The sequence below is a fragment of the Rhea pennata genome, chromosome 2 (assembly GCF_028389875.1).
Source record: "Rhea pennata isolate bPtePen1 chromosome 2, bPtePen1.pri, whole genome shotgun sequence".
Lineage (NCBI taxonomy): Eukaryota > Metazoa > Chordata > Aves > Rheiformes > Rheidae > Rhea > Rhea pennata.
The window spans coordinates 5,417,600-5,431,860 of record NC_084664.1 but is presented as its reverse complement, the minus strand read 5'-3'; the positions used below and the strand labels follow the sequence as shown (position 1 = coordinate 5,431,860).

Genomic DNA, 14,261 nt, shown 5'->3' with positions numbered 1-14,261 from the left:
GTGGACACAGGCTGGGGGCAGCGAGCATTGCCCAGGGCCGGTGCACCAGGCACAGTGGACACGGCCTGGGGGCAGTGGGCATTGCCCAGGGCCGGTGGACCAGGGGCTGGTGGCACTGCCCTGGTGGCAGCAGGCATTGCCCAGGGCCGGTGCACCAGGCACAGTGGACACGGCCTGGGGGCAGTGGGCATTGCCCAGGGCCGGTGCACCAGGTGCCGTTGGCATTGCCCTGGGGGCAGCAGGCATTGCCCAGGGCCGGTGCACCAGGTGCCGTTGGCATTGCCCTGGGGGCAGCAGGCATTGCCCAGGGCCGGTGCACCAGGCACAGTGGACACGGCCTGGGGGCAGTGGGCATTGCCCAGGGCCGGTGGACCAGGGGCTGGTGGCACTGCCCTGGTGGCAGCAGGCATTGCCCAGGGCCGGTGCACCAGGCACAGTGGACACGGCCTGGGGGCAGTGGGCATTGCCCAGGGCCGGTGCACCAGGTGCCGTTGGCATTGCCCTGGGGGCAGCAGGCATTGCCCAGGGCCGGTGCACCAGGTGCCGTTGGCATTGCCCTGGGGGCAGCAGGCATTGCCCAGGGCCGGTGCACCAGGCGCAGTTGGCACTGCCCTGGTGGCAGCAGGCATTGCCCAGGGCCGGTGCCCCCAGCCGACGCGCACGGCCCAGCCCACGCACTGCGCCGCAGCGGGTCCTGCCCGCGGCACCGGGCGCCGCCGCACGCGCACGCGCACGCGCCGCCCGGGCGGACCCGGCATGGGGGGGGGAAGGGGGTGACGGCGTCACCGCGCGCCCCCCGGCGGCCGCGCCGCGCAGCTCGGCGCCGCTCGAGCCGTGCCGAATCTGCGGCAGGGCGAGCGGGCGGGCGGCGCTGTTGCCTCGGTGGCGGCGGCTCGTGCGGAAAGTGCGGCGGCGGGGCGCGGGCCGGCTTTACGCCGGGCGGGATTTCATCATGCGGCGGGGGGCAGGGCGGGCCGCCGCGCCTCTCCATGCCGCTGCCGCCCCGTAGCGCCCTGCCCGCCCTGCTGCGCCGCCTGCGCCGCCTCGCCTGCCCGCCGGCCGCCCCGCTCCGCTCCCGGCCCAACGCCGCCGCCGCCGCCCCGCCAGCCGCCCCCATGGACGGCCCGCAAGCCGAGGCGCTGCTCGCGCCCCTCCGGCAGGCGGTGCGGCACCAGGTAACCCGGCCCGCGCCGCTGAGGAGGGGGGACCCGGCTGAGGGGGGGACACCCGGCTGAGGGGGGGACACCCGGCTGAGGAGGGGGGACACCCGGCTGAGGAGGGGGGACCCGGCTGAGGAGGGGGACACCTGGCTGAGGGGGGGGACCCGGCTGAGGGGGGGGACCCGGCTGGGGGGGGAGACCCGGCTGAGGGGGGGGGACACCTGGCTGAGGAGGGGACCCGGCTGAGGGGGGGGGACGCGGCTGAGGAGGGGACTCGGCTGAAGGGAGGAGACACCCGGCGGAGGAGGGGGGACACCTGGCTGAAGGGGGGGGGGACACCCGGCTGAGGAGGGGGGACACCTGGCTGAAGGGGGGGGGACACCCGGCTGAGGAGGGGACCCGGCTGAGGGACAGGGGACCCGGCTGAGGAGGGGGGACCCGGCTGGGGGGGGGGACCCAGCCGAGGAGACCCCCCGGCTGAGGGGGGAGGACACGGCGGGGGAGGGGAACTCAGCCGAGGAGACCACCCCCAGGGCTGAGGGAGGGGGACACGGCTTGGGGAGGGGAGGACACGGCTTGGGGGGGGGGGAACTGGCTCATGGGGGCTCCAGCCGAGGGAGCCCCCAGCTGAGGGGGGGGGGGGGACTTGACTGAGGGAGGGGACCTGTCTGAATGGGGGTATCGAGGGTTCCTGCTGAAGGGAGACCTGGCTGGGGGGGGGGGTCTTGTTGAGGAAGACCCAGCTGAAGGGGGGGTGTCCAGGCTGAGAGGGGGTTGCTCCTGAGGAAGCCCTGGTGGGGGGGGGTGCCCTTCTGAAGGGGGTGTCCCCTGAAGGAGACTCAGCTGTGGGAGTCCCTGTTCCTCCCGCCATCTGCCTGGCAACGTGTGAACGTGTGGCCCTGCAGCAGTGCCCTGCTGCCCCGCGGGGCCTGGCTGTGGCTCTGCAGCGCGCAGGTACCCCGGCTTGCATCTCAGGGGGCCTGTCCCTCAAGGCAGCCTGCAGTGGTCCCCGCTGCCGCACAGCGCCTGACTTGGCTGCGTGGGAGATGTTGTGTGGATCTGTCCTCTTGTAGGGGGACTGAAGGGTTTCCTCTCTGCTCTGTAGGGCCCTGCTTGTGTCCCTATAGCTCAAGTGTGTGGGGCACCACTTGCTCTATGGGCTTGAGCTGGTGTGTTGGTGGATGTGCCCCCCCACTCCTCACCCCAGACTGTCTGTAGTGCTGTCCTTCTGCCCCATAGTAAAATGTCCCTGTGGGTTTGCCCTGTGTTTCTTCCTTGGTTTAGGTTCCCTGGGGTGGTAGGTTTGTGTGTGTCTTCTCTCTGAGGTGGGTTTTGCTCTGCCCAGAGAACTGGGTTGGCATGGAGTACGTGGGTGGCTCCATGTGCAGTTTCCCCTGCAGGATTGTCCCTTCCCCTCCCCGCAGTGGTGCTGTGTAGAGGTATCTTGCAGAACTGGAACTATGTGTCAGTGTATCTAGGCTCTCCTCTGCTTCTCAGCTGGGTTTTATTTGTCCTTCTTTCCAAGCTGAGACTGACTTTGTCATGCTTCTAGGGCCGCAGAGCTGACTCTTCATGTTTTCTTTATAAAACACCATATAGGCTTCCTCATGCAATAGAGTCACATCATGACTACCCTTTAGAACTGAGTTTGTGTTAGGTTTTGGAGGTAAAGAATAACCTTTTATAATTGCATATTTGCCTGGTACAGTAAGGAAGATTCATTTCTTTGTGCGTTTTCCATTTTATCATTCTATTCTAATATGTCTAAAAATGTAGATGCCTTTTATTAGCTGGGGTTATATAGCTTTCTCTTTTTCTCTCATTTACAGGTGAAGCTATTATCTTTAGTTACCATCTTACCTGAGAAGGATTTAATCCTTTTTCTATTTTGTAGGTGAATTTAGATCTTGGTCCTCTTGCTGTGTATGTGTAAGGCTATGAAGCCTGCCTACAGCACGTGGAATTTCCCCTTCCTCCCTGCTTTAGCAGCAAAATCTGTGTGTGGGGGGGGTTCCCCACATGCCTTCTTACGTAGCTGAATCCATAGTCATATGCTTAGCTGCACACATAGCTATGTGTGTGTCCCATGTATTGGTAGATTGGTGCATGTGTTTTCCCATTAAATGAGTGGATTTATGGCCCTCTAATTATACTAGCACTTCAATAAGTTTTTATTATGAATCATTGTACAGCATAATGCCTTGGCGGGGGAGTTCCTTTTTATTTAAAATGATGATGTCTAGATCTAGCCTATTCATTTATTTTAAAATTCCGTAACATGGATCTTGTAATCTGCCTTTTAAATATAAGTGCACTACTTCTCTCTAGCTGACTGTGGGATTAGAACAAAAGTGTTGGATGCCAAGGAAAGGTTTGTGGGTGAATATGCCAAGGAAAGGTTTGTGGGTGAATATAGCTCTAACCACAAATGTTGTAACATACAGTTTACAATAGTAATTCAGTGAGATATTTATGCAGGAGGTAAGGGAGGGTGTGAGGAAGAATAGGGTAGCTAATATTTAATACAGCAGATTTTGTCTGTCAGCCCTTGGAAAAGTGTAGAAGCGGTTTAATTGAACCTAAGGGAATCTTAATCTATGGAGAGGGAAGTGAGCAGTGTATCCTTCTGCAGCAGTGCCTGATGCAATAGGCTGCTGTGGTCCAGGGGTGGATCCCTCTGCTTTACTGTTCTGTGGGACAAAGCTGCAGCAAAATTTGCCACATCGAGTGCTGCTGTGCACTCCTCTGGGTTGGGCTCAAGCTTGTAGCTTTAATTAGATTGAGTCCTGTCAGCAAACATTATTGTTTGCTTCGATTATGTGGGCTTTTTTTTTGTCTTCTATATGTCTGAATACTGTTTTACTTATAGGTCAGGACAAAGAGTTGCTGTATACTGCTTTTAGATGCTCAATAAAGAGCAAAGTGATAGCTCTGTTGAGTCAGCGGTAGTTGCTTTGCTACTGCATTGATGTTTTTTCCACTGTCGACCCCCTAGCTCAACAAAGGCAATTTGGACTTATTACTTTAAAAGAAAAAAAAAAAAAAAGAGATCCCTCCCTCTGCCACGTTTCCTAGGAATGGCAGTTCAAGACCTCAGCTCTAGAGTGAAACTTTTGACATTTTGATGGAACTAGTTAACAGGAAGGAAACAGCAGATTTGTTCTCTTCTTGTAGCTGACAGGATTAGGATGCCTGACAGAATTCTTATTTTCCCTTTTTTTTTTTCTTTTTTTGAGGGGGTTTCTGAATATTTGTTTTAACGCAGTCACTTTTTACTCTTCTTCCATGTATTAGTAAAATTAACCTTTGAATCTCTGAAACACTTGAAACTAGTTTTTGTAGTTGGATTACTAAATGGCAATCTGTGTATTCTCTTTGGGGTGCTTAGTACCTGTAATATTAATGTAGGAAAAAGAATTTCTGAAGAAGCTGGGGTTGTAGAAATGACCAATGTTGTAGTTTGTTTGGATTGGGGTATTTTTTCTTCTTCTTTTTGTTTAATAGGGAAGTACTAGATACAAGAAAGATGCTGAGTTTAGAGCATCTCATTCCTAAAACATCCCATTTGGGAATGTATTAGCATCTCTGTGCTTTTTCTTCCTGTGGCTGTTCCTTTGTCCTCAGTAATTCAAGGTGGTCCTTGGTTTAGGCTGTAGAAGAGTGAGTGGAAGGAGAGATTGTTAATTAATTTATCTCCAAGGCCAAGCAAGTCATAACTGCTGAGAAACATGTTCTGAAAACCACTCATTTGGATACTTAGGAGTTAGTCATGTCACAGACTTGTTTACCTGTCGCACTTCCCTGGGATGCAACTCCTACCTGGGCAAAGAGATCTTTGTGGCACCTTAACAAGGTAGTGGATTGCCTGGAGTCAAGACCTCAGTGAAAGTTCTCCACAGAGTTTTGCTGCTCTGAAATATTTGGGCTTTTTGTATTCTTTTTCAAAAGATGCTGGACAGGTCTTAATAGTATTTACAGGTAATGGTGTGTCGTCTTTGCTTAGACATTAGGCTAAAAAGTTGAGTTTTTATGAGAGTTTCTTCTAAAGCATTGTGTACTTGTTGATCGGTTTTGACCAAATTTGACAGAGGAATAGAAATCTAAAATGGTCATAAATTGTGAAGAACAGGAAAGGAGTAAATGAAAGGAGTTTTGTTAATACACCTGCGGCAGAGGAGAGCACAAAGCCTTTACTAACCCCCTGAGAATCCACTGAAGAGTGCATCCTCAAAGAAAAGTAGGATTTGTGGAAATCCAGTGTCATTGATTTCGCTGGTAGTGGTGCATACAAGGATATATTTGCATCCTGAGATGTAATAATAGGGTAGGGATTTAACAATTGTTTTTATGTGGGGGAGTTGCTTCTTAATTTCTCTAACGATGTCCAGTTACTAACTCTCAAAAGCAAAAGTATATCTCACTCTTACCAATTGAAACAGCCTCTTGAGACCTGGACTGGGTAGCGAAGGTGGAGGGGACATGCAAAGGCAGGACAAAACACTCCTTTTGGATTGCCAGGGGAGCTGAAAGGAGTGTAATTCTTTTCCATGGCATTCAAAAAAAGAATCTACATCATGTGTTTTGTTTCTTTCTTCCAGGGAGAACTGGTAAGGAAGCTGAAGGAAGAGAAGGCCCCCCAGGTAGATATAGACAAAGCTGTAGCAGAGCTCAAAGCTCGGAAGAGGGTCCTAGAAGCCAAGGTGAGTCTCAAAACTAAATTTGAGTTTCACAGTTCTGTCCAAAAATCCTTGGAATCTCTAACTAGTACTTTTTTCCAGTATCAATTCAGGCTAAATAGTTGTAACCAGGGTACGATGTTCAAATTCACTTCTGAAATAATTTACAAGTGTGATCTTTCCAACAAGGCATTAGACAGCATTAATTCAGCAATAAATAAAGCAATAAACCGGAATTCAGGTTATTAAAAGTCAAAGTTGAAATTCACTGTGTGTGTCCATCTCTGTTTACTGTGTAGATCTTTTCTGTGCATAGTGAGAGAAAGGCAAAATGCTGTTTGCTATAGTGAGTTTTGTCTTTAGAGTCTTTGTACAGCATTAGAATTCCCAAACTTGCAGTTAACATGTTTGTTTAAAAACTATTTCCTATGCTACTGTTTAAACAATGTTTTGGAAACATTTCAAACGGCTTATAGTTTATTTCAGCCTTCCAGAAAGGGATGTTTTTAAATTATGCCCCCTTTTCTTAAAATGTAACTGCACCTGAAATATCATTCCACCAAAGAAAATGTGGAATTTCAAGTTTATTTTGTCTCCAGATCAATAAACAAGTGAAAATAAACTTCCTTATCCTGTAGGCTTCCGTCCCATTCTCTTCACCCCCAGACCAAAACTACAAGAAACTCTTGAAGCATAAAAACTGTCACGTCTGCAGGCTCACCTAGGAAAGTGCTAGGTTGCTAGGTTCTTTCTAGTCCATAGTGAAATGATTATAATTGTACTTAGTGGTACTCTTCAGGAAAAAAAAGTAACATAAAGCAGATTTTACATGAGTGCTTGGAACTTTCTTAACATTTTGAGTACCTGAGTTGAAACCAGCTCACCCTGTTTGGTCTGCAGAGTCATCTCGGGTGAACAGTTAGCGTTCTCTGTCAGGACTGGCATTGTGACTAGCTGCTTACGTACATCTAGCCCAAGTAAGAAGATGTCATTTTTACTTACTTGTTATTTGGCACAGGAATATGCTTTGAAACCTGTGGTTTATTCATGGCCAAGTCCTTCTGCAGCAGATTGTATCTAAAGTCTTTCCCAATTCTGTTTCCTATCCCTCAGAAACTTGATTGTGAGAGATGCAGTGAGGCTGGTTAGGAGTCTTGGTGTTCCTTTGAGCCCCACCTTTCTGTTAGAAGAGTGCCTGAGGGATGCGGCGCAGAGGCATTGCTTGCCAGTTACCCAATTTGTGTGGGCTGTATCCCTGTTAGTGGAAGAATGACCTTGCAAAAGCACCATCTGCGCTTGTGAGTGCAGCACTCCAGTATAGTCATTCCTTCCTGACAGCGTATCCAGCAATGCATCACTGTTGCTTACAACAGCTGCAGAATGCAGCAGCGTGAATGTTCATTAGCTTTAGCAGCTGCAGATGCACTTTTCAAGCCCTGTGATTCCTACTTAAACATATCAGAGTGGCTCTGATCTTGAAACCTTGAAAAGTGCAGAGTGGTTTTGTGTTTAAGATTTCTTGTCTTTATGTCCTCAAACTGTATCTGTTCTTAAGTCAGTAAATAAGTTGGCTCCTGTACTGGGTTTTTCTCCCCTTGAAGGCTACCACAGGCTTTCCTGTTTTTTATTTATGAAAATAAATAGAAGATACTGTCCCTTTGACTTCTGCAACAGTTTGTTAACAGTTCTCTGCTTGTAGTAGAAGAAGAGTTCTAGGAGTTTCCTTGCCCTTTCCAGTTCCTCCTGTGCTACTGGCTGTTTCTTCTTCCCAGCTCAGAATTGAACAATGTCACTGTTACCTTCCTGTCTTTTGGCAATAGTTGTCCTTTCTGTTAAGAAACACTGATGACTGCATCTTTGGGCAGTGTGTCAAATGGATTCCCTTTCCATGTTTTGAAGGTGCTGTTATGGTTCTTGCTGTCTTGCGTGCTCTCTCCTCCTCTTGTTCTGTCTCTCATGCAGACTTACCTGTTGGCCTATCCTAGTGGAAGCTGAAGAGGTTCAGTGCTTCTAAAAAGCCGACAGTATTTATTTGCATGCTGCTCTAGATGTTTAAAAACCCCCAAATATTGGTCATACAATACTTTTAGTTACCAAAGGCTGTTCAAAGTGATGGTATTAGCCACTTCTAAGTATAACTGGCTTAACTCTGTTTCAGTTGTAAAAGTTTCTTTATTGAAGAAAATCTTCCTTCAAGTCTGTTAGCTTCACTAACAGAGTTGGCTGCAGAAGTCCATATCAAGTAAATAGTCCCTCAGATATTGAATCTGGAGTCAGAAACAATTGTTCTCTCTGCATTGCTTTTATCGGATATGTACCAACAATTAACTGAAAACTGATGGTAAAATGTTTTTGTTTAAAACCATTATTATCTGTGCCCTCCAGTGGTAAGTCACTACACATGTATTTGTAATTGTTTTGCCTAACAGATTTCAGATAAAATATCAGTGAACCTGCTGTAAAACATTTTCTTAGAATTAAGCCAGTGCATTTAGGTACTCTGTAACTTTTCTTAGGTGGTAGAGTAGTCCCACACTTAAAAAAGACTTAATTTTGTAAACAAGTATTCTTTGTACAAGTAGTTAAGTATATACCTTTGGCAGACAACAAGAAAGATGCTAGGCATAATCTTGATAACTAAACTTCTGAAATGAAGGATTGAAAAGATGCAAATATACCAAAATTTAGATGTCTGTAGTCTGACATAGTCACCTTCAGCTGACTATAGTCAGAAGATGGCAACAGATCAGAAGAATCACTTTGGAAATTATTGTTTCTACCCACTGATTGTAAAGGAAGCTGAGGATGACTAGCTCAGACTTAGGTGTCTGAATGTTAGGGCAGATGAGACCACCTCCAGTGTCTGAAGTGCTGCATTCAGACGATTGTGTTCATGATTGAGCACATGAATCTCGGTGTAACCATCTGTCTTTGTAAAACAAACATATTGGCAGGATAACTACTTCAAAATGGTCTTTACAGACTTTTGACTCATAATAGGGAATGAGAAGGATTTGTCCTGCTGCCATAAATTGAAACTCCTGATTGTTTTTCATTTATTTGATTTACAGGAGCTAGCCTTACAGCCCAAAGATGACATTGTGGACAGAATTAAAATGGAAGACACCCTGAAAAGAAGGTTTTTCTATGATCAAGCTTTTTCAATTTATGGAGGTACAGATTTAAAGAAATTTGAATTTTAATCTCTTTAGGGTGCTGTTCTGGTCTTCCTAGCTGTGTTTGAAATGCTGTATCCTCTGGATATTATGTTAATGCAATGTGGAAAGACTTTTTAAAAGTGAGCTTTAAAATTTCTCCTGTTGAATCTGTAAGGTGCTCAAAAGTTTCCCCCTCCTTAAAATGGGAAAACCGGGGGGCGGGGTCAAATTTTGCCTTTTGCTTTCTGAATGCAAATGATGGAGTTAGGTTCTGAGCATTACATTGTAGAAGATGGTTGCTTTGCAGGGGGTAGAGGTTTTTTTCATTAAGGAGTTGATTGGCTTACTTATTGATTGGCTATTCACCATCTCTGTCTGAGCTTTATTCAAGAAGATAATGTTGCTCAAAACTATTGCAAAGTTCAGAACTGTTACCTTAATGAACTTTGTCAGTGAACTTTACTGAACAAGTGAACAAATGTGGCTGGGAAACATCTTCAGACAGCTAATACGAGCCTCCTCAGGAGGTGGCAGGGTGCTTGGATGGTTACTACTTTTTCACCTATGATAATAAAGTAAATATTTGAAGTTGTTTTTTTGACTTCTTTTTTTCTGTTTCGTTTTTGTGCCTAAACTGGTGATAAGCAGATGCATTTTATTGATGACAATAAAATATCACTTTGGGGTATGCATTATAACCCCTACCATATTCAGATTCCTCCTTCAAACATGATTCTGCGATGAAACTGGTCACAAAACACAATCTGTTGGAGAAAGGAGTGCAGCTTGTGCAGTTGCAGAACACGTGAATTTATCACTTTCAGCTTTTACCACTACCCAACACTCCAGTGTACTCTGCAACAGAATCATACTGAATAATGTAGGGTAGTGCCCGTCCAGATCCTTCCAGCCTTTATGGCACAAGTCTTTATGTAGAAAATGAGCTACAGTCCTTATTTTGTTTAGCACAAAGGAGTTCATGCTCAGAAAATGGCTTCAGACTTAAACCAAATGATAGGAACATTGAGCTGGGAGAGTCTTTCCTCCAAATGGTGCATGTCTATATTTTTATTTCTTTTTTTTTCCACGCAGGTGTCAGTGGTCTGTATGACTTTGGGCCTGTTGGATGTGCTTTGAAGAACAACATCATCCAGGCCTGGAGACAGCACTTTATACAAGAGGAGCAAATCCTGGAGATTGACTGTACCATGCTCACGCCAGAGCCAGTTCTGAAGTAAATATGGGTCTTTCTTTCTGCAGTGTGTCGTTTCTGGTCATAGTTGTTTTTTTACAGTTTTCTGTTAAATTACCCACTGGGAACTTGAGAATAGGTCACTCAATTTCATTCCCTGTTGTAGTGCAGAATAATTAGATGTCAGTACACAGGTCAGTTTGAGAAGCTGTTGTTCCCATAAGTCTGTGAGAGCAGTGAGATTGATGTGTCTAAGAAGCTAATGTTTCCTAGCAGTCCCATTAGGTAAGAAAATGTCATTATTCCTGTCTTTAACAGATGAATAAACCCCCCCCCCCCCAAAAAAAAAAAAAAGATTAGGTGACTTGCCTAAATCAAGGACACCTAGGTCATGTTTTTTGCCCGTGACCAGGCTCTTTGACCATCCTTCCCTTCTCTGTAGCAGGATGGCAATATGAAATGTGTCTGTTAAAGTCTGAATATAAGTAATGCTGCTGTAGCCCTGAGGATTGAAGTCCTCCTTTTATCTGCATCCCAAATAGAAAAGCTAAGCGACAAGGCCTTTCTGTCTTCTCAGCCCTGTCCGTTTGTCTCAGTCCTGACCTGGATGGACCATCTTGAAGGGTGAGAGCACAGTTTGGGCTCTGGAATCTTTTGTCTCCTCTTATCTCTGCTAAGACTACCTAAAAGCTTGCCAAACATGTTGCAGAAACACAGAATAGTTGAGGTTGGAAGGAAGTTCTGGAGATCATCTGGTCCAACCTTACTGCTCAAGCAGGGTCAGCTAAAGCAGCTTGCCCAGGACCATGTCCTGTCCAGTTTTCAGCATCTCCAAGAATGGAGACTCCAAAATCTCTCTGGGCAACTTGTTCCAGTGCTCAACTACCCTCACAGTGAAGAAACTTGAGCATATCAGGAACTTTGGTAATGAAAGCCTGAGTTCAGTCAACTCCATTACTTTGTATGGGTCATGGCACAACCATCAGAAGCTTTTATGGATCTCTGATGCAAAATAGTGAAAGTCTGTCCCCCTGAACTACCATGTACTCCCTGCAAATGCATCCACGTCTTTCTTCAATCACAGTGCAGCGTCTGAAGGCAGTAGGTGTCATCTTACTGACACATTTTAAGATTGAGTGATATTAATACCTGGTTATGGATTCCATTGTTTCTGTGGGATGGTACTGCTTACTGTGGATCTGTACCTGAAGCATCAGTGCACCTGCCATTTGGGTTTGTGATGTGAAGGGTGTCTCTTCAAAATTGGTCTGTGTGCTGGGCTCACACAGCACTCTGGGCTGTCCAGTGGCAACTTTCATGTTCCTTTTTTATGTTGTCTTTTCTAGGACTTCTGGCCATGTAGACAAATTTGCTGACTTCATGGTGAAAGATGTGAAAAATGGGGAGTGTTTTCGTGCTGATCATCTTTTAAAAGGTGTGGATTTTCTTTCAAGGCTGAGATAAGTTTGGAGATGTCCCATCAGTAGTGCAAGCATGGGAAGAGAGTATCTTTTTCAAGGAAGGAATAGGCCAGTTGGTGTAGCTTATCTGTCATGTTCACATATGTAGTTCATTAACAATGACTTCTTTTCCATACCAAAACCCTGCAAGTTCTCAGTCTCACAAAAATGTTGTGTTAATGTCTTAAATGAGGTACAGGATCCCTAGTAATAACATAGTTGAGTAACATTTTACAAAAAGTCTTACGTCTTCAGGCCATAAAAGATTACTCTATTGTATAAGCTGAAGATTCCCTGTATAACAAGGTTGCTGTTCTCTACTATGTTGCTGACTTTTTATTTTGTGTTTCGGTTGTTTTTTGTTTAGTATGGAGAAATGATTTACTATTTCAGTTGCTTTTTGTTTAGAATGAAAAAATGATTTACTGAAGATATAAGGAGACAGACCACGTTTTCCCTATGCAAGGATCCAGTATTAGGCAGCTACTAACCTTGATGTATACCTTGGAACGCTGTTAATTTTTGGGAATGCTGAGTAAACTTCAGGCATTTCTTAGGTTTGCAAAGTCCACACATTTCTTTCTGGTTTTATTTAAAATTTATTTAAAGGAGAAGGAAAATCAAGCAAGGAATCCTAGAAATAAGAAACCAGTTTGAGACCTTTTCCATGTTTATCAGCTCCATTGTGAAAAGGACAGTTGTTCCAGTCATGCTGTCTAGATTTCTAGCCATTTCCTTGGAAATGAAGTATGTAGAACAATCTGTGTTAGCATAAAATTGTTTTTGTAATATGCAATTTGAATTTTCCTTTTATTAAAAGACAAAAAAACCCCTCTCATTTAGTCTCCCTCTGCTTTGCACATGGAACAGCATCATACTAAGCCTTTCTGTGCCCCCTCCTCTGCAGCCCCATCACCAGCAGACAGCCACCTGCTGTTAATGCCACTAAAAAGTTGAAATGCTTTGTTTGAATAGGAGTGGGAAGTCTTGGCCTTGCTATCCATCTTTATTTCCCATGGAGGATGCTGTGCTTTAAAGAGAAAAGGCAGTCTAGCCCTACTGTATCAAGTCAGTATGTGCCTGTGAATGCATTTGGATAAATTAGCTTTACTGGTTTGGGATTAGAGCTTGGTTTTAATTTCCAGTCTGCTTAGAAAGAAAATAAAAGTGAAAGGAACTATAAAGCCATTGCTTGAGTTTACTGGAATGCGTTTTGTCTCAGGAGAAAACTAGATAAGGTCCCATTATTCTCCCTGTGGCAGAGTGGTGCAGCAACTGGTGCAACTCCTCATTTGTAAATCATTATTTCCCCAGTAACGTGAGTGGGATTACCCTGGTAGACACCAGAAAATCAACTGATCTACTGAAAATGGTGTCTTTGAGAGGCATATGCTTATGTTCCTGCTAGATATTATCCTGCTGGATAATCTGCCTAGTTCATCTGGCTTTAGGTTGGGGTCAGTGATGGGATCGCAGTATTAACTGACTATGTACTTTCCTTGCTCACAGCTCACCTGCAAAAGCTTATGTCTGACAAGAAGTGCACAGCAGAGAAAAAGACAGAAATGGAAAATGTTCTAATACAGGTATGGGCTTACTTAGGTACATGGCTGCTTGAAGGATGTGCATGCCGCAAGAGAAATATAATACACTGATTTCGGTAGCAAAAACTTTTCTGTTTCTCTAGGGATGGAGCACAATAGTTGCATAACTGCACTTTCCGTGTTTATTACTGACTTCCTAGATAGCAGGAGCTTGGAGAACCTCTAATAATCCTATAAAATTAGGTGCAAAAGTTCTGTATTCTGTGTACCCTCCTCCTTAATCTAGTTATCAGGGTCCCATTTTCTTGAAGGTCAATATTTGATGGGGATGAGAGATAAGAGGGATCAAGCTGTTGTCAAAGCTGGTGGTATTGCTGGTCTTTGTTCAAATGTCTGTAACTCAGAGATGTACGTAGGGCTGTATATGCTCCTAAATACTGAAAACTTACTGATTAACCACATCTCCCTTCTGCTGTTTGGAGGAATGTGTCTCTTGAATGTTGGATTGGTAGGGCTGAAGCTTTCTTCCTGGAGCTTATCTGCTCTGCTTCACTCCACACACTGGCAAAAAGCTTATTTCCTCTGAATCTCCTCTTTACTTTTCCAAAGCCTGACCACATGAGTATGATGGAAAGGAGCAGACAGGAAAGTCTTGGGAGGGTTTTTCTGAACCACCTTAGCATTGAATTGGTACGTTTTAAAGTTGACTTGGCTTTGAAGCACTTGAGACGTGTTCCTCTGTCTCTTAATACCCTGTACAGGTTTTTCTTTGTTTACTGAGAGAATAGTCAGGGCTCCAGGCTAACATTCTTGAGCTGCTGTACAGGCGTTTGCCTTTTGCTTGTTATTTGTTTTTCTTACTTTGTTTTTAATGTTTGTTCTCATAACTTCTAGGGTAAGAGCTTCCAGGGCAATGCATGAAGTGGATGGTTCCTTCCAGAAAGAGAAACATTTTTTTTCCCCAGTGTACTGCATCATTGAACAGCTGTTGCTAGCTTTCCCACACTGCAGTACTGAACTTTGACCATCTGTCAAGGGAATCCCTCTATTAATAGATTCTTTTTATCTCCT

The 14,261-nt window shown here is 45.6% G+C and overlaps 1 protein-coding gene across 1 annotated transcript in view; it reads left to right on the top strand.

Moving 5' to 3' along the window:
- The first annotated feature begins 945 nt into the window (after positions 1-945).
- Positions 946-14,261, top strand: part of GARS1 (glycyl-tRNA synthetase 1) — a 30,050-nt gene continuing 16,734 nt past the window's right edge. Inside the window, exons 1-6 of the mRNA XM_062568754.1 lie at positions 946-1,175; positions 5,759-5,860; positions 8,908-9,010; positions 10,087-10,228; positions 11,533-11,621; positions 13,156-13,232. Of these exons, the coding sequence (XP_062424738.1) occupies positions 990-1,175; positions 5,759-5,860; positions 8,908-9,010; positions 10,087-10,228; positions 11,533-11,621; positions 13,156-13,232 (699 nt within the window). The 5' untranslated portion in view covers positions 946-989. The remainder of the gene's footprint in view (positions 1,176-5,758; positions 5,861-8,907; positions 9,011-10,086; positions 10,229-11,532; positions 11,622-13,155; positions 13,233-14,261) is intronic.